We start from the raw sequence: 20,276 nt of genomic DNA, 5'->3' as shown, positions 1-20,276 counted from the left end.
CTACCGCAGTTTCTCTTGCCCCTCATTGCATCTGGTAGGTGGGTCCAGTTGGGATGTGCGTGCTATACTGTTAAGGAGGCGTGGCACTAGTACATCTCAGTGAGTGGCATTCTTTCCCATGGAAAAGACAGCATGCAGAGCAGAGGGAGTCTTAGAACTCCTCAGGGCCCTGGACAAGGGGAAGCTGTGCCTTCAAATTTGAGAGTCAAATGGGGGCGTTTGATTTGGTGGAAGGTGAAGGTAGCTCTTGGTCTGCAGTTTGTCAGTGAGCCTGGAAACCCTGCCAGGATGGTGGCAGATCAGGCTCCACTACGAGAGCCGCCCTCACATCTCCAGGGGAATACAGAGCGCTGGGAAAGATTCCAGCTGAGGGTGCTGAAGTCACGCAGCTTGCTGCCCTCGCCCTCCCTGTTCTGCCCTGAATTAAAGATTTTTGTCGCTTATGTAGTCTGGGTCTACAAAGCCAGAAGAGTCTTGTGCCTCCAGACTTTGAGTTTAACTTAAGAGGAATAGTAAAATGCAGCAGGCCATAGCCTGACAATAATCAGGACTGCAGGTAGGTTTGGGCACCTCTCCCATTGTTAACTACATTTAGCTACTTAGAGGGGTGTAGGGCCAGGGTTTATTTTCAGCAGAAGAAAGTGAACAAATTGGTTTTGGGGGAAGAGGTGAGGTACAAGCAGTTCACCGTAGACACAGTTCTTTCCAGGAAACATTTACTTAAAAGCCATGGGTTTGCCACTGTCTTCTCACCTAGGCAGTCTAAGGAAGGGGTCCAATTGACAAGCAGAGATCAGATACAGTATAAATCTATCCTTCAAAATGAGTTACTAGAACTGTGAGCCAGGATGGTGAAAAGACATAAGGGAAAGATTGAGGCCAGAGGAGCCCAAGTTAGGTACAAGATGAACTGTGGACCCAGAATGGGATGAAACCAGCTGTGTCCTGCTAGGATTAGTGATGAGAAAGCAGTCGCTTCACCTAAGAGGGATGCAGCAGGAAGGGTGGATGCTAAGTCTTACTATTTGACTTGGCAAATCCCAAGGCTGGCCAGAGACAGACTGCCTGGGCCTCACCACCTTCCATTGCCCAACCAGGAGCCTGGCTGCCAGACTTAGGTGTTTCATGACACTGGGTCAATGGTGTGACTTCTGACAAATATGTAGGTGGTGATCAGGGGAGCGTATGGCTTTGTTCATTTAGGAAACTAGCTTTTTATTACAAAGGGCTTACGGTGGGGTAGTAGTGTTTGTGGGACCCATATGGAAATTATCACTTCTTTGGTGCAATAATGCCTTCCAGTTGGGCCTGCAAAGCAAAAACAAACTTCATTAATATTTAAAACTTGCAGCCTAACACAAATAGCTGAGAGGTGATAAAAGTCTCTGGGAAGGATAAACCCAATGCTGCCACTCCAAACATCTCCCCCCTCCCCCCCGCTCATTCCCAACTCCATATTTTCTAGATTAGCTGGTTTCTGGCTTGGCATACTGTCTTGCTACATTAGGAGAAACCAGAGCTGTGCTGGTTTCCATACAATAATGGCTCAGTGCATAATATAAAGCATTGAAAAGGAAATTGAATCAAAGTTGTTGAAATAGTGGTTTTTCGTGGCTCAGATTTCAGGCCCAAATATGTCTGCTAAGTTAAACTTTGGGATCCTGGGAGCTCTGTGCTGGGACAAGAGGTTTGGGAAACAGCAAATTTTCAGCCACTGAGACAACTTGACACCCAATTAGAGAAAATTGCTACCAGTGAGTAGGGAGCTGTCTGTCTTGCATGTAAAGCCGAAGACACTTGGGAGTTATTTGCTCTGCTCCTCTGGCAGCCAGTAACATGATTTACTATCATGGTGTGTGGACAGATCTTTAAGTAGGTCTATCCTGGGGACTGCAAACACGGCTTTATTTGCAGTGCAGTTTTGAGCCAATAAAAATAACTCACTTCTAAAGAGTCCTTCACCCTGGGGATTACAGCGTTGCTTGTTAATGTTAGAAAGATGCCAAGGTGCTCTGCTTTGCTCTTGCTGCCAGAACTATAGAGGAACTGAGGAACTTGGGCTCAGGATAAAGGAGGATGGCAGATAAGGGAGGCAGCTTCAGAGGCTGCTAAGTAAACAGATGCACATCTGGCAGTGAATGTAGCTTTTTTGTTGTTAAACTCAGCAACAAGAAAATCCGTGTCATCCTGCACTAGCACTAGCCGCTAATACAAGCCCTTCTTTATCTCAAGCGCCTGTCTTGGTTTGTAGTGCCAACAAGCCTGTCAGTCCCAAGGATGTAAATTTTCTATGAGACTAGGGTGGAGAGCGAGAAAAATTCAGGGGCCCCTTCTGGCTAAGGGCCATGGGAGACAGCCACTAAATGTCAATAGGCCATATATCTAGAACAGTGGTTCTCTAACTGTAGCAAGCATCCGAATCACTTGGAGACCTTGTTAGAATAGATTGTTGGACCTCAACCCCAAAGTTTCTGATTTGGTAGGTCTGGGGTGGGCCCAATCATCTGTGATGAGAATAATGCTGGTCTGGAATCCAACCTTTTTTAAAAAATCCTCTCTTGAGGACATTCTTGATTTTAGAGAAGGGGAAGAGAGAGAAACACTGATGTGAGAGAGAAGCATTGATCGGTTGCCTTCCCATATGCACCCGACCAGGGATCGAACCCACAACCTTTCAGTGTACGGGATGATGCTCCAACCAACTGAGCCACACTGGCCAGGGCTGGAACCCAGTCTTTGAGAACTTTTGGACCAGACAGCCTTGAGTTTCAGAGGCCTGGCCTCTGCTCAGCCCTTTTCTTCACCAGCTCCCCTCCTTCCCTTCCCTCCAGCTCAGCTGGATAAAAGTATACATCTATAAGAGGGCTTTGAGGAAAAACACTAGTTCCTCTGACCACACATCCTGGTTTGTTATGGTTCTTCCCTCTCAAAGGGCCTTCCCTGCCTGCCCCAAATGCAGGGCCTAGGCGGGGACTGACTGCAGGCGGGAAAGCACTCCCGCAGAAGCCCGCTAAGAGCTCCGCTCACTCTAGGAAGGGCCAGATCACCAGCTGCCTTGGGGAAGAAGTTCCGCTTTTTGCCATATCCACCTCTCCCAAGAATGGGCAACTTTTCCAAGGGGGGAAAAATACTGGAGAGCCAGACTGAGGGATCATGGGGGTTCAGAATTGAGAACAGAGCCCCCTCCAGAAACCAGAAGAATGGAGAATCCGGGTAATGAACCCTCTTCTTCCCTTACTCTCCCTCCCCCTCGCCCCCAAAAAAGTCAGCTTCCTTTACTCCTGGCCGGTTTAGGTCAGTGGTTAGTGTTGGCCCTCGGACTGAAGGGTCCTAGGTTTGATCCCCAGCCTGGGTCAGGGCATGTGGGAGGCAATGAGTCCATGTGAGGCATTGATGTTGCCTCTCTCTCTCTCTCTCTCTCCACGCCCCTCCCCCCCTTTCATTCTCTAAAAATCAATGAAAGAAATGTCCTCCAGTGGGGATTTTACAATAGTCTTCCGTAGGAAAAAGAACCAAATGCTTGGCCTATGTGGCGTGGAGGGCGGGTGGACATGCACCTCCACCTGGGTCTGCGATGATTACCTTCAGCTGCTGATTCGTCCGCTTCAGGAACTGAATTTCCTCATTGTGCTTCTTCTCCTCCACCTGTCTCCTCTCATTCTCCCGCTTCTCCGTGGCCTCACACTTTGCCTTCTGCTCGTTGACTTGCCTCTCCAAGTCTCTCTTTTCCGTTTCTAATTCTGCAATCTGAGGACAGAACCCCAGTCATCCTGGGACGTTGCCAAGTGGAGGGGGCGGCTTTAGTGCCCTGTGGAGGGGCCCTGGAACACAGCTGTCCGACCCAAGACATTGCCAAGGTCTGTACTGCCACCCAGTGGGAAGTCAGTGCTTGACAGCGCGTCCAGGAGGAGACAACCCTGGGGCGACCCTTACACTCTGAACCAAGGGTCCTCACGGAGGTGATGGAGAGCACCCTAGGAGGCCAGAGTTTAGTGCCAGAATGACAACCCTGTGACCCTGAGACGGAGGAGTCCAGAGGGCCAAAGGCTTGTGTAAACCCCACTCACTTTCCTCTCCATGTCTGACTTCCCCTGTTCAGCCTGCAGCGCCTTCCTCATGCCGAACGCCACGCTGCTCTCATACAAGGTCTGGTAGGCAGCGATGGTCATGCGGATCTCGTCCCGGACTCGCAGCAGCAGCAGCCCCCTCTCCGCACAGTTGATGGTGACCTCACGAATCAGCTCATCTTCCAATGCACACACACACAGAGGTCAGAGAAGGTATGCAGGAGGGGAAATACACCTGGCTACTGCAAACCACCCTTCCTACTGGAGACAGATCTCACTTGGAGACAGATCTCAGGCAGGGGCCTTCAGTGGTCCCACGAGCCTTGCCATGTAGCCACTGCTCTGAACTTGGCACTTGGGAGTTTGGCAGTCGGCAAGCCCAGGGCAGAGAGAGACAGGAGCCCCAGGTTTGCTTGCAGCATGAGGCCCCTCTCTTCCATCTTCAGCCAAGAACTGGGTACTATTCAAAGAAACCTGACTTTTCCATTTGAAGATGGTGGCTGCTTTAAAGCAGCTGGGAAATCCCATGTGTCTCCTTGGCTGGACTGGTTTGGGGCTGGAAACACCACAGTCTATAGCTTGCCCACCCATCTCCTCCATAAATGCTGTCCTGGAGGACAAACCACAGTCACACTCAGACCGCAGGGAGCCTGCAGCCCTTGCAGCTGCCTCAGGGCTTGGAGGTGGTTTGCATGTCCAAGTCCATGTGGGCCAGTGATATTGGGCAGAGGACAGACAGCCACTCACACCTGCACTTGAGGAGGGAGAACTTAAGTCCTTCTGTCTGATAACAACAAATTACCCTGAAGTGTTTTCTGGACCAACGGCTGAATGTTGATAGATGGGTATAAATATAGCACATTAATTTTTCTGATTAAAAAATTAACACATGCTTATTATAGAAATCTTTGAAAAAAACAAAGATTTAAAATGGAAGTTCTCATTTACTCCAATATCCGCTACGAGGTGAGGAACCAAGTTGTCAGGTTGACCGGCAAGTGGGGGGACTGATGGGAAAGACAGGGCTGGGAGGGAGAAGAGGGTGCATTTAGCAGATCTGGGGGGAGACAGGTAGTGAGGCACAGATGATTCCAGGATGGGGTGGGCTTCAGCTCAGGGATACTCAGAGCTGGGGGCTGTGCTGAAGGGGAAGAGAAAGAGGTAGTAGAGTGTAGTGCACCCTCCCCCCTGGCCACGCACCAAAACACTGTGAGTAGAGCTCCCTGCGGACAGGGCAGATACCAGTCTCCCTGGCCTGCCGCTGCTGCAGCTTCAGGTCCAGCTGCTCCTGAAGGTGCACCACATCCATCCGGGTGCTGGGCGTGCTGGACACCTGCTGGATCCATAGCTGCGTGTCTTCCACCCACTCCCTGCGGCACAGACACAGCCAGGCTGAGAGAAACCCATTGCCAGAGAGGGTCCTCAGGACATGAGCAGAGATGGCCCTCTGTGCTCTCTGCCTGGGCAGGAGTGAGGGGCAGCTCTGTCACCAACCCATCAGAATCCTCCATCCTTCCTTCTTCCTTAGGGAGTGTGTGGCCCCAAAGCCACACCCACTCAGCTGCCTCCACAGGGCCCCTACCAGGGGGCTGGGCAAGCTCCACTCTCCTACAGCCCTCTGTGAAATCATCACCCAGGTTCCAGATCTTACCCTCCTGATGTGTTGAGGACAAATGTATGGTTGTTGCTTGATATGAACAGAAGGCCCAGTGGAAATTGCCCACTGACTTGTGGGGTGGGAGACACAGCACTATAAACCTTGTGCCAGTCAGAAAGAGGTGCATGTGTGCAGTGGCGGGTAGGGACGTTCTTAAAGGCATGTAGCTCCTCATAGCAAACCTGGGGTCAGAGGCGTGGCCAGATTCTAGAATCACAAGGAGGGAGCCTAAGGGCAGAGTCACCATGGGGGAGAGGACTTCCATGCATTGGTGGGAAGGAATCCACAGGAAAACCAACCCCTCCCCTTTCTTGGACTTCCATCTGAGAGGACACTGCAGTCTCTCTTTTCATCATAGCCTTAAAAACTGTGCTGTCAACGTATTATATAAACAAACTGGAAGAGGCACGTCAGCCGTGATAAATGTGGCTGCAGAAGAAAGAAGCAGGTAAAGGGATCATGGAGGGAGAAGGGGCTCTTTTATAAGGATTCTCAAGGAAGTCCTCCTTGAAGAAATGGCATTTCAGCAAGGTCAGAGTAAAGAAAGGAAGGGAACCAGGTGAATATTAGGGGAAGAGTATCCTTGGCAGTAAGAATAGCAGTTGTCAAGGCCCTGAGGTGGAAGAGTGAAGTGTTTCAGAGACAGCAAGCGGTGGCCCCTGTGGCATTAGCACAGTGAACAAGAAAGAGAATAACAGGAGATAAGATCCTGGGTATATTGGGGCTAGATCATGCCAGGTCTTACAGACCATTCAAAAGACTGTGGGTTTTAGTCTGAGTAAGATGGGAAGCCATGAGTTTCTGCCAGAAGCCTGGCATGGTCTGACTTCTGATTTGGGGGCTGTGTGGAGCATAGCTTGTAGGGGCAAAGAGGGGAAGCCAGGTTTTCAGTGGGAGGCCACTGCAGTAGTACAGGTGATAAGCAGTGACTAGAAACAAGAGGATGGAAGCAGAGCTGGTGAAAAATGGTCAGATTTGGGATATGATTTCAAGGTGGGGCCAAAAGAAATCGATAAAGGGTAACATCTGTGATGTGAAAGACCAAGAGGGCTGAGAGGTGGCCTGAGCCCCTAGGACAGTGATGGCGAACCTATGACACGCGTGTCAGCACTGACACGCGTAGCCATTTCTGATGACACACAGCCGCTGAGGCGGCCACATGCCGAGGATGAAACATTTGCTGCTCCTGAGGATGAAACATTTGCGAAATAATGTTTTTTCCTCAAAGTGACACACTACCCGAGTTATGCTCAGTTTTTTGGCGAAGTTTGACACACCAAGCTCAAAAGGTTGCCCATCACTGCCCTAGGACAAAGGGAAGACGGGATGAGCAGGTGGGGGTAAGGAAGAAATGATGAGTTTGGACATGTTGAGGGTATTTTGTGTGTGTGTTTGTGTGTGTGTGTGTGTGTGTGTGTTTAAATCCTCACCCGAGGATATTTTTTCCATTGATATCTAGAGAGAGTGGAAGGGAGGAAAGAAGGAAAGAGAGAGAAACATCAATGTGAGAGAGAGACATCGATTTGTTGCCTCCCACACATGCCACTACCAGGGCTGGGAAACGTGCAAACGAGGTACATACCCTTTGCCAAAAATTGAACCCGAGACCCTTCGGTCCACGGGCGGATGCACTAACCACTGAGAAAACCAGCTAGGGTTGGACATGTTGAGCCAAGTGGATGGGATGGCTTGAGTGCCCTATTAACATCTTTATGAAGGTAGTAAAGCAGTAGTAGAAAATATGGGTCTGGAGTTTAGAGGAGAGGACAACTCTGGAAATATACATTTGAGAGCCTCCGCACACAGATGGCATTTAAAGCCACGAGCACTGTGGAAATGAGGGTAGATAGAGAACAAGGGAGCCCCACCTTCCCAGGATCCAGCCATCTGTAAGCTCTAGGAACTCAGAGACACTGGGAGGAAAGATCAGCCAGGAACAGGGACAGCAGGCCTCTTTCCATGTTCCCAAGTTCTGGGATGCAAAAGCCTGGGCCACTACTCCTGCTTATTTAAAAAAAATTTTTTTTTCCTCTCACCTTGGGGGCAGGATAGCATTCAAGATTTCTTCTGCCTGTTTTGTAGGATCTGGAACACAGGAAATTGAGAGCTTGGTCTTGGGTGGTGGTGGGATTGGACCTGAGGGTCCAGGCTGCTGGGGGCTGACTTTCAATGGCCGAGCCTGGGAGGAAGAGACACATTAGGGCAGGAGGTGATTCAGATACTAAGCACCACACATTCTGGCCCTTGGTCCAGGTCTCCCACACACTCTCCCCATCTGTCTTCTCAGCAGAAGTTATGTCTCAGAGCGCAAGGAGGCCAAGAGTCTCTGGTCCCACCCCAATCCAACGCTTGTATCTCCTTGAACCGATGTTTCTGGCCCGGGAGCTCAGGCGTCTGCTTTCACTACCAGATCTATTCTTGCACCGACTACCATGAAAAAACGGTGAATCCCATTCATCTCCCTGTGACTTCCTTCCCCGTCCTAAATTTACCCTCTGGAGTGGCCCAACATCTGGGCTTCTGGTTCCGCTCTCCTATCCTCCTTTTCATATCCCAATTCTCTTTACTCTCAGTTGCTTCAGCCTCTATTCCTTGGGACTCCGGATCTTCAACGCAGGCAATCTGTCTTTCCCCATAGGAGTTCCGGGCTCCCCTGCCCCTAAGACCCATCCTTACTTTGGGGCTCCGTTTCTCCGTATTCCGGCTCACCAGCACCGGGGTGTCATACTTGAGTAAAGAGTCCGCGGGGGGAATCATGGTGCCGGAGAGTAGCCCAGCAATAGCCCCTCAAAGGCAGGGCCTTGTTTACTGTCACCATGGAAACCTCTCCTCCCAGCCTCCAGGCCTGGGCGGGGCTTTAGAGTTGGGCGGGGCCAGCATCGCGCGAGTTTCTCCCGGCGCAGCATCCGGGAAAGGGTCTTCCTTGCTGAGCTTGGCAGGCAGGCTTCCTGCTCCACGGGTCGCTCTTCTACTCTTGGAAGTAGGGAAAACGGGCTCGAGTTCCTGTGCCACGCTTAGCTCCCAATTTGAATGAGGTGGCAGATCACCTTCTCTGACTCCCGATTTTGTCATCTGCAAAATGGGAGTCCTAGAGGGAGACATCTGGAGTTCCCAGGTTTTAAAAATCATTTGTTTTTTAATGAAGTGACGGAAAGACAACCTAACAGTTGGAGAACTACTAATGATTTGCCCAACGGTATACTATCTATGATTGCATTTACTCCCTTCTTGTCTTCGTATTTCCAAACATAAATGTAAGCCCAGTTTGCGCACAATTTTGTATCCTGTGTCTTTCGTTTAACGTCTGGGTTTTGTTTTGTTTTTGTCATAATAGAGTTTGTAGGTAGCATTGCCAATGGCGCTGTAACATCCACCAGTTGACTAAACAATGCCCGACTGCTGAGCTTTTAGGTTGTCTCCGGGTTTAGGAAGGACCAATGGCGCGGCAACAGCTTGGAGCATAGCTTTTTCCCCAGGAGTTGGTTTTTGAAACTTTAAACTCCCGCCACCCGAGCTGCGTCCTGACGGCCCCGCCCACAACAGAGTCGTCACGTGCTTAGCCTCTGCATCGCGAGGGTTTCTGGGAGAGCGTGTACTCCAAGAGCGGAAGTCCAGGGCTCTGGCACGTCATTTCCTGTCTAGGAGGGGAGCGCAACGGCCGAGTTTTCCCTGCGCTCCGCGGATATCTCATCATGAAAGAGGTGAAGAGCGAGCGGGAGCGGGGGAGCCGGCGCAGGCACCGGGACGAGGACGTGGCGGCGGCGGCGGCGGTGGTGGTGAAGCAAGAACGCCTCAGCCCGGAGGCCGCGCCTCCCGCTCACCGCCGCCCGGACTCCGGCGGCAGCGCGTCCCCGCCAGCCGGCGAGCCTGGCCGCCCTGGTCACCGCGGGAACCGAGCGCAAAGGCGTAGCCGGTAAGAGGGAAGCCGCCGGGGTGGGCAGCCAGCGGTAGACACACGCCTGGAATGCAGAGCGCAGCGGCTTGGACTTCACCCTACGGCGGTGGAAGGAGCGGCGGTGCTGGTGTTATTGTTTGTTTGTTACTAGCGTTGTCGCTGGGCGTTAAGGGCCTAATGGACAGGATCCCACCTCTTCATGTCTGTGTGCCCAGCACTTAGCGGCTGGCAAGGATCATTTTAAGTTGAAATGAAAGGTTTTCCCTGTCTGCTTGCAAATAAGAGTGTGGGCGGTGTCTTTCTAATGATCTGCCCCAAAACGTTTCCGCATGGAGCGCCTAGGGTTGTCTCTTGCTAGACGCGTTCATCTATTCATTCCACAGAGTTTTACTGAATACCTGTTCTGTGCTGAAGACCGCCCTGGGTACTGAGGCTGAAAGGGTGGCCGGATAGCTCGGTTGGTTAGAGCCTCGTGTGGTTCCCGCTGGATCCCGGGTCAGGGCACAAACAAGAACCAACCAGTGAATTGTATAAGTAAGTGGAACAACAGATAGATGTCTCTTCCTTCCTCCCCTCACCCCTCTTACCCCTTACCTTTGATCCCTCCCATCCTCTCCCTCCCTCAATCAAAAATAAAATAAAATAAAATAAAATATAGATGGACATTACCCTCTTGCATTGATGTCCTATGACCCTGAGACAAAATAACTAGCAAATAAAAAAAAAAAGTATGTTAGTAACAAGTATTACGAGTAAGTTAAAACATTTAATGTGATAGAGATTGGAGGGAAGTGGGAGAAGGCCGCATTGAAAAGGTGCCATTTGAGCCGAGACCTGAATGATAAGACTCATCTGGCCTTGTAAGGACCCAGGCAGGGGAAACAATGTGTCAAAGAACCTGTAATGGAATCAATTGTGATAATCTTATTTATTTTTATTGGTTGGTTTTAGAGAGGGAGGAAGGGAGAGAGAGAGAGAGAAACATCGATTTGTTGTTCCGCTTATTTATGCATAGAGTGGTTGATTCTTGTATGTGCCCTGGCTGGGATGGAATCTGCAACCTTGGTGTATTTGGATGACACGCTAACCACCTGAGCTACCTGGCCAGGACAATTGTGATTGTTTTAGAAATAGAAAAAAAATCCAGTGTGGTGATCAAGGGGAATGGTTGGAATGAGGGAGGAGACAGAGGGAGAGGACTTGCTGAGGGATTGAATGTGACTGTAGGGGAGGGGTGTGGACGCTGTTGGTGAGGGGAAAAAAGGATCAAGGATGACTTCTAGGTTTTTGGCTTGTGCAGGGTGGATGGTGGTGACACTGACGTGGCAAAGACTGAGAGAGGAAAAGTTTTGAGGGTTGGGAATCAAGAGTTATGTTATCTAAGTGTGAGAAGGTTTGGTAGGCAGTTATGTCTGTGGGTGTGGAACTCGGGGGAGACCGTGGGTAGGAAGGTGAAGCTCCTGACTCCTACAGTGAGAAAAGCAGAGACCTTCACAAATGTGATGTCTGCATGGTAGGTAAGCCTGATATTTGAAGGTAATTTACATGGGGGAGGGAAATGGAGATAAAATCCTGTGTGTACCATTCTCTTAACAGATCCCCAGCCAAAAAGAAAAAGTCCTCAGGGAGAAGAAGCAAGTCTCCTCGGAGTAACAGAAGCCGAAGTCCTCACCACTCAACAGTCAAAGTGAAGCAGGTAAGTGGATTGAGGTGTTTTGGTGCAGAGTCTGAATCTAGAGCCTGTTGCCACCGTAGTAAAGTCTTATGCATGTATTCACCTGTATCGGCAATGGGATTTTCTCAAAACTCGGTGACTTTTGTTGTTGAATGAAAGCGTATACACCTGTAGTTGTAAAACTAATATAGGCGTATACTCTTTGCCTTGTTTCTTGCAATGGTGACCTCTATATAGTCAAGACATAAAAATATGCCCTGACCGGGAATCAAATGGGATCTTCTGGTGTAGATCTTACATATTTCTTAAGTATATTCCTAGGTATTGACTAATTCTTGTTACTGTTGAAATGAGACTTTTTAAAAAAATGTATTTTATTGATTTTTTTACAGAGAGGAAGGGAGAGGGATAGAGAGCTAGAAACATCGATGAGAGAGAAACATCGATCAGCTGCCTCCTGCACACCCCCTACTTGGGGATGTGCCCACAACCAAGGTACATGCCCTTGACCGGAATCGAACCTGGGACCCTTCAGTCCGCAGGCCGATGCTCTACCCACTGAGCCAAACTGGTTAGGGCTGAAATGAGACATTTTTAAACTACTGTTGGCATACGAGAAAGCTAGCTTTTTCTTTACACATTTATCCTGTTTGTGACTAGTTAGCTCTCTTTGTTAGTTCTATTTTCTGTATATGATCCCTTTTAAGTTTGCCTGCAGATACTCTTGTTTCTAGGTCTCTGAACATGGGCTGGCACTGTTAGAGCTATAATTGGGCAACAGCATGGGATACACAGTCAGTGTGGCCTTGCATGGAAACATAATCACCACTGATAACCTTATTTCTGTGGGGCATTTTGCATTAAAATATATATATATTTTTTTATTTCAGAGAGGAAGGGAGAGTGGGAGATAGAAACATCAATGATGAGAATCATTGATCAGCTGGGGATTGAGTCTGCAGCCTGGGTATATGCCCTGACTGGGAATTGAACCATGACCTCCTAGTTCAGTGGTCGACAAACTGTGGCTTGCGAGCCACATGCGGCTCTTCGGCCCCTTGAGTGTGGCTCTTCTACAAAATACCACGTGTGGGCGCGCACGTACAGTGCGATTGAAACTTCGTCGCCCATGTGCAGAAGTCGGTTTTCGGCCCTCAAAAGAAATTTCAATTGTTATACTGTTGATATTTGGCTCTGTTGACTAATGAGTTTGCCGACCACTGTCCTAGTTCATAGGCCGAAGCTCAACCACAGAGGCAGGCTGGCTGGGCGGCATTTTGCTCTTGAATGCCAAAGTCCAAATCACAAATGACTTTTTGAATGTAGCTTGTTCATAGATTTTGGACTGCCTTGAATTTACTGAGTCTGCTCAAATTTCAGGAACGTGAGGATCATCCACCCCGGAGAGAACGGGAAGATCGGCAGCACCGGGAAGCATCAGGACAGGAACACAGGCGAGCTAGGAGTAGTGACCGAGGCAGGCACAGGGGCCACTCCCACCAGAGGAGAACCTCTAACGAGAGACCTGGGAGTGGGCCGGCTCAGGGACGTGATCGAGACCTTCAGAACCTGCCCGCTCAGGAAGCAGAGCGGGAGTTTTATAATGCCCGAAGGCGGGAGCATCGCCAAAAGAATGAAGGCAGTACCAGTGGTAACGAGTCTCAGGAGTTGGTTCCTCCGCCTGGTGGCAACAACAAGAACAAAGAGGTGCCCGTCAAGGAAAAGCCAAGCTTTGAACTTTCTGGGGCACTTCTTGAGGACACGAACACCTTCCGAGGTGTAGTCATTAAATACAGCGAGCCCCCCGAAGCACGTATCCCTAAAAAACGGTGGCGTCTCTACCCATTTAAAAATGATGAGGTGCTTCCAATCATGTACATTCATCGACAAAGCGCTTACCTCCTGGGGCGACACCGCCGTATTGCAGACATTCCAATCGATCATCCCTCTTGTTCAAAGCAGCACGCGGTCTTTCAGTATAGGTAAGTACATTTGCAGACAGGAACTCAAGTGTGAGCAGAAGCTAGTGTCTCAGTTAGGATTACTAAGTTTTGTGTGCATGTATATGCAAAAGAACCCATACCTCTCATATCTAATATTCGTCTTAAGGAGTATTAATCTAATTACCCTTTAAATAATTACTTATGTTTGTATAAGAGCATTGAACTTGGTGTTGGGAATCCTGCCACTGCCACTTGCCAGGTGTTTGACCTGGGACAAGCCATTCTCTGGGCCTCAGTTTCTACCTACCTCACAGGGTTGTTATGGAAATATAATTGAGAATGTGTTGGCTGTGTCTTTCTTGACCGTTTGCGTAGTATATCTGCTATTATTTGATCCTCCCATCAATCCTGTGAGGCGGATAGCATAGGTACTAATGTCCCCATCTGATAGGTGAGAAGATTAATGTTCAGCAAAGCCAAGTGACTTGTCTAGTAAGTGGTCCCCATAATAGAAATTTGGCTCAAATCTAGTGCCCTTAACTTTGAAGTCTAAATCTGCTTTATTCCCTTTGGGATGGGAGATAAAATATGTTGAAATATAGTTGAAAGAAACATAATATTAATTATAAACACAAAAAATTTTTGTAATTATGGCAAATTTATTGATATTTATTCATTTATTTTAAAATATATTTTATTGACTTTTTACAGAGAGGAAGGGAGAGGGATAGAGAGTTAGACACATTGATGAGAGAGAAACATTGATCAGCTGCCTCCTGCACACTCTCAACTGGGTATGAGCCTGCAATCAAGGTACATGCCCTTGACTGGAATCGAACCTGCGACCCCCTTTGAGTCTGCAGGACGACGCTCTATCCACTGAGCCAAACCCGTTAGGGCTATTGATTGATTTTAGAGAGAGGAAGGGAGAACGAGAGAAACATTTATTTGTTCCATTTATTTATGCATTCATTGGTTAATTCTTATATATGTAACCTGATTGGGGATGGAACACATGACCTTCACATATCAGGACAATGCTCTAACCAACTAAGCTACCTGGCAGGGACTGCATTTTAAGCTTTTGATCTACCACCATGAATTTCCTGTCCACCAAGTACCAGGTCTCACCTTTTTACTAAGTATTATTTAACTTGCTCCTAATTTCTAGATTTAAGGGCGCATCTTCTCCTTGTTTCTTAGAGTTTGAACTTGACCTGTATTGAAGCCAGGTATTTACCACATGTAGGCAGTGTTAACAAAAAGCTGGATGATCTGAGGCAAGATTTGGCCCACAGTTTTCTCTCTCTTGTTCTTTTTTTATGTTGAACTTATTGGGGTGACATCCTATATAATAAAAGGCTAATATGCAAATCGACCCAACGGCAGAACGACGGGTCACTATGATGTGCACTCACCACCAGGGGCAGACACTCAACTCAGGAGCTGCCCCCCTGGTGGTTAGTGCACTCCCACAGGGAGAGCTCTGCTCATCCAGAAGCCAGGCTCATGGCTGGTGAGTGCAGCGGTGGGGAGCCGCCCTAAGTTGGCAGTCAGACATCCCCAAGGGTTCCCTGACTGCGAGAGGGTGCAGGCCGGGCTGAGGGATACCCCCACCCCTCCTCCATGAATTTCCTGTCTTGGGCCTCTAGTTGGTTAATAAAATTATAGTTTTCAGGTGTACAATTCTATAATACATCATCTATATATTGTATTGTGTATTCACCACCATATGTCAAGTCTTCCATCATCATTATCCCCCCTATGTCCTCCTCTACCTACCATCACCCCCCTTAGGTTTCTCTCTCTTACCTCTTCTAGGCTTGTGGAATACACCCGTGCTGATGGGACAGTTGGCCGCAGGGTGAAGCCCTACATCATTGACCTTGGCTCAGGCAATGGAACATTCTTGAATAACAAGCGCATTGAGCCACAGAGATACTACGAACTGAAGGAAAAGGATGTACTTAAATTTGGGTTCAGCAGCAGAGAGTATGTTCTGCTTCATGAGTCCTCTGACACCTCTGAAGTAGACAGGAAAGAAGACGAGGATGAGGAGGAAGAGGAAGAAGTATCTGACAGCTAGCAAACTAATAAACAACCCAAACTCTTGAGAGACCTTTCCTTTCTGAGAAGGCTTTGTGATTGACTCAAGAGCACCGGGGCGCTCTTTGTAATGCCTCTTATTGCCTTAAGTCTCTCCTCGGTTGCTGACCAGCTTATGTTATAATGTAAGAAAACTGACGTGTTTGTTTGAACTTTTTTCTGTGGCACATCACCCACTTGCCTGTGGGCATATGTTTTCAGAGCAGTCTCACCAACACATCGTGTTCTCGTAGAAGCATCGTGGCTTTAGTTGGTGCTTTCAGAACTGCTGCCTAGGAAACTATAAACCCTTATCTAACGGGGAATTGTGGCTTGTTCTCTTTGTACAGTTACTTTATTTATAGGCTTTGTGGACTGGGTTTTTTTTTTTTTTTTTTTCCCCTGGGGCAAATCCCTTAACAGAATCTTTCTCAGCTTTGGTTATCACCAAAACAGCCTCCTGTATATACCAAAGCTTTGACTTGGTTGAGCTCTTGAGTCACAGAAATTGATTTTGCACTTCTTTTTTGGGGGGTGGGAATTTACCACATGACCTCATTATTGACTGTTGGACTTAAACAGATGCTTTAAGGAGCCTGATTAAGCATTTGACTGTACAGGAAGATCATGACTACTGCCAGTGGGGGCCGATTTAATGTCACGAGAGGCTGAGATGCATCGAGGATCTGTTTCCTGTGAGAGAATTCTGATTTCTCCATGGAGCATGTACAGAACAATTTTGACCATCTTATTTGTTCTTCAACTTCGCATTTTTATTCAAATGTTAATCTCTCTTTTGAGAAACACACTATTATTTATGTGGCAGGGTCCTTTCTTCTAACAACTTGTGTACATGTCTAAAGGAGGTTGTGTAGTTTACATGTTTCATCTTTTTAAAAACATCTAGAGAGGTTGTATTTACCTTCCCAAGGCTGGAAAGCATGGGAATTTCCTAATTTTCCACTAAAGGAATCTGTGTAAGTAGATAATTCATAACTACTTACATATATATAGTGTGAATATATATCTAATTGTGTGTGAAAGAGCTGCAACTGATTTTCATATGAGGATGTTTTGTGATGTAAATGTAATGCTACATTATAGGTAAAGTCTCCCTGCATTTGAAGAGCAGGTTTTCATTTATATGTATTTTTGGGATAAAAAAATAATAAAATTTGTAAATATAGCCCCATATCTTGGCAAGTGAGTATTGGTCCTGTTGAAGCAGCAGTGCTTTCTGTATTGGCAGTTAAGGGGTTTTCTTTCCCAGAATAGAGTTGGGGCAGGTTATACATAGCGGGCCTTGTACCAGTTTATCCCTGCCCTCACTAATTCACCCTCAGGTGGTGATGGGGGTGTGGGATGGAGAGAAAGGAGAGATCATATAACTCAATCATTGCTGCTAACTATTCCTCTTGGGTTGAAACTTACGATACTATTAGATTGTCTTTATATTGTTTTTCCATTAAGGTCTCACCCATGTGTACTCGGGGGAGCAGCTGACTAATGTTTACTCAAAAGAAATGAAAAGATCCTCTTTGAAGAGTGAACACTTAAGGTTAGTAAGATGGAAGGTTAGATGAAGGGAAGCTATAACCATGTAAGAGCAATTAACATATCCCCACTGTGTTCTACATGGGCTTCTGTAATGGCTATTTTTCTAATTTTTATATGTGCCATAGATCACAAACTACATATGTGCATGTCTAAAAGGTGTGTTTTATTGTGATGGATTTTGGATTATTATGTTGATCCAGACTGATGGTTTTGTCTTTCAGGGTTTTAGGCACTAATCTGGCATCTCACCTCAGGGCCTCCTTGTTCAGTTTGTGCTACTCCTACTACTTCCTGGAGGCCTTGGGCTTTGCTTCAGATGCCCTCCTGGTGGGCACTGTGATGACCACTTTTGCCTGCATTTTCAATAAGAGGTCCCAATTGTGTAGTAAACTTTTGCTTCCTGGATTAAGAGACTCCTCATGCCAAATATCTAGGAAGGTGCTCTCCCTCTTTTTTTTTTTTTTTTTTTTAAGAAAGAGGGTTAAAGGAAAGACATTATCCATCTCCAGAGCCAGATATCACCAGCAGGCTTCTCATTTGAAGTTGACATAATCCTAAAGCTTTCTTTTTTAGTACATTTATTGCTTAGAAACTCATGTTCATCTAAGCTATTTGCAACTTCTTCATTCCCTATCTTTTCTCCACTCTGGTTGGTTTGTCTGTAAATCACTGTCAAAATCAAGTAATATGTAAAACAGCCCTTTGCTTCTAGGACCCTTCCCCAAAACCTCTGTGGTGGTTCTTCATTTCTGCAGAGGTATGGGACAGGATCTTCAGATTTTCCCCATCAAGCCTTTTCCTAGTCTTCTCATTCCCTCATTCTAACATTGACCTAGGACAGCTCATTAAGTGCAGCTCGTAACTGTTTTTAAAAAATATATTTTTATTGATTTCAGAGAGGAAGGGAGAGGGAGAGAGAAAGAAACATCAATGATGAGAGAATTATTGATCAGCTGCCTCCTGCACACCCCTTACTGAGGGTTGACCCACTGGGGATTGATCCTGCAACCCAGGCATGTGCCCTGACTGGAAATCAAACCATGACCCCCTTGTTCGTAGTTCGACACTCAACCACTGAGCCACTGGCCAGGCGTAGCTGGTAACTTTAAAATACTTTTATTGTATCCTGGTGATAAGTGAAAGCTATCAATTCAGATAACTGAAACATTTAAAAAATTATGTTACTGTATCGAGTATATTAGTATCCAACATGGCTTGGTTTCAAAAGGCTTAGAACTTACATATTTTGAGTTGATTATCATTCAATATGTTGCCCAAATGGTAATATTTTTTAACATCTTTCCCTTTGGGGAAATTTATGGATGTGAAGAAAGAAGATACGACGTTAATCAAAGGGTGACACACTCAACATGCCAGCAGTGCCTACTTGTGAGCCCACAATGTTCTTGGCCATGTGAGTTTATATGAACTGAAAGGGCTACTTGATTTAAATTAAAGCTTTGGAATTGAAAGCTTCATTCAATCCCTTGGGTGAAGTTTCCAGTATACTTATTAAATGGTAAACAATTTTATGACAGTTGATTTGTTCACATGTACTCTAAAGTTTAAGTAATTCACTAAAGCAATAGTTGCATAAGCTTGCTATGCTAGCATTTGGTTTACAACTGTAAGTTACAAGCAGGGAGCAATAATATGGAGGCGGGCTGCACCGTGGGCAAGAGATGGCATTTAAGGTATGTCTTAGAGACTAAGTGGATTTTGAACCAGTAGAGGAGGGCATTGTTATACACCGAGCAGTCCAGGGGACAGCAGGACTGGAGTGAGGATGTGGAAAGGATCCTATAAAATTTAGCTGTTTAGCTGAAGACCCACAGCAAGTTGGCAGAGCTAGGGACCTCAGTCCAGGTTCAGTGGTCTTTCCTCTGGACCCTTGCTTTTCACCACCCTAGTAGAGCTTAGTGGGGAGACCTGAGAGAAATAGGCTGTCCTATTCATAGAGTGTTCAAGGAAATCACAGTGGGTGGGATTTTCAAGGGTAGAGAGTGGCTCAGGGCAAATCCTCACTCCACCAAGTCATAGCCAGGGCTGCTTGGAAATGATCATGTTGATTAATAAAAATAGATAAATATTCAATAATTGGGTGCCTAAGAAGTGCTATGAACTGAGACCTCAGTAATAAAAATGGCCAACATTTAGGAGCACTTTCTATGTATGAGCACAGTTAACTCATTTCTTCATAATCCTGTGAGGCAGGCTTCTTTCATTGTTCCACTTTGCAGATTGGAAAACGGGAACAGAGAGGTTATGTTCACAGTGGTAGGTAAAATGGATTCAAACCTAGTCACTCTGGTTGCAGATGCCACATTCTTAACTACTATGATATATTGACACCCCCACCCCCCTTTTTAAAGGTAGAGTGGCCTGGCCAGTGTGGCTCAGTGGTTGAGCATTGACTATGAACCAGGAGGTCAAGGTTTGATTCTCGGTCAGGGCACATGACCAGGTTTTTGGCTTGATCCCCAGTAGGGGGTGTGCAGGAGGCAGCTGATCAATGATTCTCTCTCATCATTGATGTTTCTATCCCTCTCCCTCTGAAATCAATAAAAATATTTAAAAAGAGAGAGAGAGAGAGAGAAACATTGATTGGTTGCCTCCTAAAATTGAGCCTGCAACCCGAGGTATGTGCCCTTGACCAGAATTGAGCCCGAGACCCTTAAGTCCCTGGACCGATGCTCTAATCACTGAGCCAAACCGACTAGGGCTATATTGCCGTTTATAGTTATGAGATGCATAAGGTCTGGCCCTCACAGAACAATATAACCAGGAGCTACACACAGTGCTAGATAGGAGAAGCATTGGGAGTTACGGAAGCTCAGAAATAGTATTCAACGAAGCCTCAGTAGACATGGAAGAGTGAGCAGTTAAGAGGCCAGTAGGGATGCAAAAAGAAAGGAACACTATTTCTAGGCGGAGAGACTAGCACTAGGAAATACCTGAGGTGGTAAATTAATGAGGCTTTGGAAGTACTTAAAGTTAAGTTAGGGAGAAGAGGGTGAGTGTGACTTCTGGATTCTGATAATGAGGGACTGTTATTTTTGAAACCACATTTGATCTAAAGGCAAACCACATTTGATACTAGCAAATCAGACCTTATTCTAGGTTGCATGAGATAGAAGTCAAAATCCACATACAATGGGTAAGTATAATAGATGTTTCCTATGAAAAGCTGGCATGCCAAAGGGCTGTAATTTTCAGAATAAAAGAGGGGATCAGGAATAGAATCCTCCCAGGTATTTGTAGCCTGGGAGCTCAGGAAACATAAAGCCTTGAACTCCATTTAAGATGACCCTGTACTAGTAGTGCCTTCAGGTGTCTGTCAGAAATAGGTGAAATTACTCTTTAGAGGGACTTTTTAATTCCCCTCCAGTTATTTCCA

The 20,276-nt window shown here is 46.8% G+C and overlaps 2 protein-coding genes across 2 annotated transcripts; one reads left to right on the top strand and one right to left on the bottom strand.

The window, feature by feature from the left end:
- Positions 1–768: 768 nt before the first annotated feature.
- DNALI1 (dynein axonemal light intermediate chain 1) lies at positions 769–8,904 on the bottom strand. The gene is made up of 6 exons (XM_008151142.3): positions 8,401–8,904; positions 7,761–7,903; positions 5,268–5,437; positions 4,068–4,246; positions 3,583–3,747; positions 769–1,308 (listed from the first exon to the last, which is right to left on the bottom strand). The coding sequence occupies exons 1-6, from the start codon at positions 8,479–8,481 to the stop codon at positions 1,273–1,275; spliced, it is 774 nt and encodes a 257-aa protein (XP_008149364.2). The 5' UTR covers positions 8,482–8,904; the 3' UTR covers positions 769–1,272.
- Positions 8,905–9,132: 228 nt separating this feature from the next.
- SNIP1 (Smad nuclear interacting protein 1) lies at positions 9,133–16,516 on the top strand. Its single transcript, XM_008151141.3, has 4 exons — positions 9,133–9,637; positions 11,216–11,315; positions 12,675–13,276; positions 15,059–16,516. Exons 1-4 carry the CDS (start codon positions 9,417–9,419, stop codon positions 15,321–15,323), a joined length of 1,188 nt encoding a protein of 395 aa, XP_008149363.2. The 5' UTR covers positions 9,133–9,416; the 3' UTR covers positions 15,324–16,516.
- The last annotated feature ends 3,760 nt before the right edge of the window (positions 16,517–20,276 follow it).

Source organism: Eptesicus fuscus, chromosome 9 (genome assembly GCF_027574615.1).
Source record: "Eptesicus fuscus isolate TK198812 chromosome 9, DD_ASM_mEF_20220401, whole genome shotgun sequence".
Classification (NCBI taxonomy): Eukaryota; Metazoa; Chordata; class Mammalia; order Chiroptera; family Vespertilionidae; genus Eptesicus; species Eptesicus fuscus.
This window is presented reverse-complemented; position numbering and strand designations above follow the sequence as displayed.

What these genes read in the sequence shown, in the direction of transcription:
- SNIP1 (XM_008151141.3), top strand. Translation starts at nt 9,417, where the DNA reads ATGAAAGAGGTGAAGAGCGAGCGGGAGCGGGGGAGCCGGCGCAGGCAC. An exon ending in CGAGCGCAAAGGCGTAGCCG is followed by an intron (nt 9,638 to 11,215) that starts GTAAGAGGGAAG and finishes TTCTCTTAACAG; the next exon opens with ATCCCCAGCCAAAAAGAAAA. An exon ending in CAACAGTCAAAGTGAAGCAG is followed by an intron (nt 11,316 to 12,674) that starts GTAAGTGGATTG and finishes CTCAAATTTCAG; the next exon opens with GAACGTGAGGATCATCCACC.
- DNALI1 (XM_008151142.3), bottom strand. Translation starts at nt 8,481, where the DNA reads ATGATTCCCCCCGCGGACTCTTTACTCAAGTATGACACCCCGGTGCTG. An exon ending in GCTCTACTCACAGTGTTTTG is followed by an intron (nt 4,247 to 5,267) that starts GTGCGTGGCCAG and finishes GTGCATTGGAAG; the next exon opens with ATGAGCTGATTCGTGAGGTC. An exon ending in GGACGAATCAGCAGCTGAAG is followed by an intron (nt 1,309 to 3,582) that starts GTAATCATCGCA and finishes TTTGCTTTGCAG; the next exon opens with GCCCAACTGGAAGGCATTAT.